General features: G+C 35.0%; 1 protein-coding gene across 1 annotated transcript in view; it reads right to left on the bottom strand.

Moving 5' to 3' along the window:
- LOC106461279 (mitochondrial import inner membrane translocase subunit Tim23-like) overlaps positions 1 to 1,739 on the bottom strand; it is a 14,090-nt gene extending 12,351 nt beyond the window's left edge. The window contains exon 1 of the mRNA XM_013921095.2: positions 1,511 to 1,739. Within this exon, the coding sequence (XP_013776549.1) occupies positions 1,511 to 1,577 (67 nt within the window). The 5' untranslated portion in view covers positions 1,578 to 1,739. The remainder of the gene's footprint in view (positions 1 to 1,510) is intronic.
- Positions 1,740 to 3,997: the final 2,258 nt, after the last annotated feature.

Raw genomic sequence — 3,997 nt, 5'->3', positions numbered from 1 at the left:
AAATGCGGGTATCTCTGAGAGGCAGAAACACCATAAAGTTTGGTGATAATCATGGTGAAGATGTTAACTGAATGACTAATCTTGATCATATATATATATATATATATATACATACATGGAAGATCATTGTCATTATAAACTGAATGGTATGTTACACAAGTTAAAGATTTAAAAAATACAAGAAAACTTCTTTTTTTCTAACAGGGTCACAAACTGATGGAACAAGATGCCATCAGCAGTAAAGAATGATGGCATTTAACAGTTTAAAGGAGGAATTGATGATTTCCAGAAAAAATAAAGTGTGGGTTTAAAATTTTATTTTTCTTAAAGGTAGGAGTGCAAAGACAACCTTGAAGGACCAAATGGCCCTTCATTGCTTATATGTCAATCGGACAACAAATTCAATAAGCAAATTTTATTATGGTCTTTGTACTGAAATCTTCACCCCAAGATATAAAGTAAATGCAGTCCACAAAAAATATTAAACTAAAAATTAAACTTATTTTTCCCAATTTCTGTCAGAAAAAAAAAAATCAACATAACAATATGAACTATCATGTACAATGATTATGAAAAAATTATTTGTCACTTATATGAAAATATTATATATACATTGTTTTTTGTACATAAAACTATAGGTACCAGTTTATTTTTACCTTTCCAAGTTCATTACAGAAGTCTCCAAAATATAGTGAAAAATAATAATTAAAGCAACATAACACACTAGAAGAGAAAAACATCATGCACAAACAGTATTAAAAAAAATTATAAAACAGTGAGGAAAAATGGTATAAAATGAAAATACAAGAGAATGCCACCCTTAAGTACAATCATGTACTCATAGCTCACACTTTTGACTGGTTGTCATCCAACTAATCACAAAAGTGCCACACAATTATAAAGCCTATAAAAGTACAGGCAGGCATACTATACCCAGTAGTAAAGTAAATCCAATTATAACTTCTAGAATTCAAATTCAAATATTGCATAGCAACTACTGGCAAGGATGTAGAAATCAAAGTTTTGGCTGGTCAAGGACATTCCCTATGAAAAATTCTGACAAGACTATTTTTTAGTAGGAGCTGTATGCAAAGCTAAATAAAATATGTGAAACTAGCAAGGTTAATAATAGAAGTGATCAAAGTAAAAAAATCAAAGAAGAGTCAGTTTAGATTTGACGTACTTCACTGAGTTCAGGTACAAGTTGTATCCTATATACATACATAAACATATTGCTCGTAATTTATATGTATATCACAGTTCACATGTATTTCAATTTTAACTGAACATCAACTGGTTTCAATTGTAAAACTAAAATGTAAACTTATTCTACTAGTACTTCTCACTACTAGCGTTAAAAATGGAGATTACGTCATTATTTTATAATACTATCTGAAGTTAATATGCTGATAGTAATACTAACAGCATTTAAAGTTAATATTAAAATATATATACCATGAATTTAGCTGAAACAAGAGTGAAATTAAGACTAATTCTACCTACAACTTACACGGAAATTGTGCCGAAGCGCTCGGTGGACCATAAACATTTAAATACCCAGCGTTTTGATGATCCATGATTTCAAATCACTGTAAGAAAATGTCTCTTTCTATCCAAGTCTTTAGACTTAACTAACCAAGTGTCCTGGTATTACATCAACCAAACTAAAAGGACATATTTCTACGCAATGCACATGGAAAGGAACGATACAGCGCCCTCTTCTAAACCAAAACATCACACAAGATTAGTTGGTATTGGGTGTGATATTACTTCGAAATAAAGCTATAACAATTTGAATCATGCCCCTCTTTCCTGCTTTATATATATATATTCACACTTAGCAACTACCTCCTACTCATAATGGCGGACTTAGAGGGGGGGATCCGGACCCTCCTTTTTTTTCCTTTTAAAAATCTATGGAAATGTAAGCAAAGGGAGAGTTAAAGACTAGCTCAAATGAGTCCTTCTGAGACACTGGCATTTTTGATATATGTGTAAAATATGACGCTGTACCCTCTCTCGCATTCTCAGGAATAGTGTCACAAGCAGTCGTAAATATATAGGTCAAGTTTTTAAAGAAATAAGCCAGGTGTACAGGGTTCAGATAACAGTGAGAGGATTAGCAGGAGTAAGTTAGGCGTTAATCCTCTCTCCCCTCCCCACCGTCGGGAAGGCAGAAAGAAGTAGTGGGTCACCTTGCATGACCTTAGTCCAACTAGCAAAAGAGAGCTGTATGTACTCTGCCTGTATAACTGTGTGTACTGGGTGCTCCACCTATCTCAGGACACTCCACGTGGATTTGGAACGCGTGTGACAACATTATGGGTTCTACAACATCTATGATTCAGGCAGTGAGATCCCTCTATTTGTCCTAGAGATGCACACATCTTTTGTGACCCATTCTATCTAGTAATATTATTGCATACAGCCTGCTTCTGAGGGTATGACCACTTCAGTCTTGTGCTTACAAGTTGCAATCCCCTTCTGCCCGAGTGCCAAGTATACACAGAATTAACTGTGTGCCGCTTCACCAGCAAACTTCAGAACAGCAGCAACACTTGTATTTCAACGTTCATGGTAACAAAAATATGAGTGGTTGGTATATAGCCCTTTTGTTATTGGTCAAACTTCAGAACAGCAGCAACACTTGTATTTCAACGTTCATGGTAACAAAAATATGAGTGGTTGGTATATAGCCCTTTTGTTATTGGTGGACTTTGTAAATTATGTGTACTGTTCTTTTCTGCTTACGATAAACGAAAATATGCTAGTGTACTTGTTTATAGAGCGTTCATAAACCTTGTAAAAGCAACTAGAAATGATGGGGTTTTAGAAGCTCAGCAGAACCCTGAATATCATAAATATTCAGTTCAGACAGGGTTGTTACTATTACAACATCATGAAAAACCCGAAACATTCCTGTCATATCTGAACAACCAAAAAATCGAAGTATTTATGAAAAAACACCTACACATTAAAAAAGGTGTTGTGGAAGTGGTTATTCGTTGTGGGAAACAAAGTCTCCCTCTTCGGGAAATGAAGTTACAGATCCGAATGTCAACCAGGAAATTTTATCAGTTTGCTCAAGGGCGTTAGAAGACAACAAAATCAAGGAATTCTCTTTTAACTTTGTTTACCTGGAGAGGGCAACAGGAGAAACTATAGATTGTGCTATTCTTGACTCACTGAAAAAAAACATAATGTTGATATTACCCTGGTTCAGAGTTACGATGGTCATGCATGTCCTTTGAAAACGTTGGAGTGCAGGTCAGGATAAGACAGCATTCTCCTCGTTTTATTTGTTCACTGTAGCAGTAATATGCTCAACCTAACTACAGCCAGTGCATGCAAATTACCTGTCATAAGAAATGTGATTGACACCCTGAATGCTGTGTTCATTTTGTTTATAATTCACCTCAACGCCCACGTTTTCTTGAACGATGTCTAGGATATATAGTTCCAGATACGAAAAGAAAACAGTTGGTAGGGATGTGTAAAACCAGGTGGGATGAGCGGCATACGTGTTATGAAACATTTTATGAAATATTTGAATATATTTGTTTCTAGAATCAATCTTAGACCCATCTGCAAATGCAGAAATTTACAGTGTTGATTTTTAATCACGACTTTGGAACAATAAACCAGAGTAGAAGCATAGGGACTTCTCAAGAGCATCCACCATACCAAAATATTATTGTATTTCTTGTTGCTAAAAATGTTTTGGAGAGTGTCAAGTCAATTACAGCTAAATTTCAAAAACTTCAAGCTTACAGAATGATAGACCAAACACTTGAGCGAATAATTACATTGATAAATTATATACATGAGGAATTTAGTGTATATTTTAATGATGCACTGCGACTGACAACACTGGTTGACACTAATATTTCGGCGCCCAGGGCAACAAAATCTATCAGGCAATCTACCTTTCAAATACAGTGTTACGACAGCGGAAGTCACGTGACTCTAGTGACACGTAATGAGTTCTAGAAAGATC

The sequence above is a fragment of the Limulus polyphemus genome, unplaced genomic scaffold, assembly GCF_000517525.1.
Source record: "Limulus polyphemus unplaced genomic scaffold, Limulus_polyphemus-2.1.2 Scaffold926, whole genome shotgun sequence".
Lineage (NCBI taxonomy): Eukaryota > Metazoa > Arthropoda > Merostomata > Xiphosura > Limulidae > Limulus > Limulus polyphemus.
The sequence above is the reverse complement of the archived record's forward strand: the minus strand, read 5'-3'. Positions and strand labels throughout refer to the sequence as shown.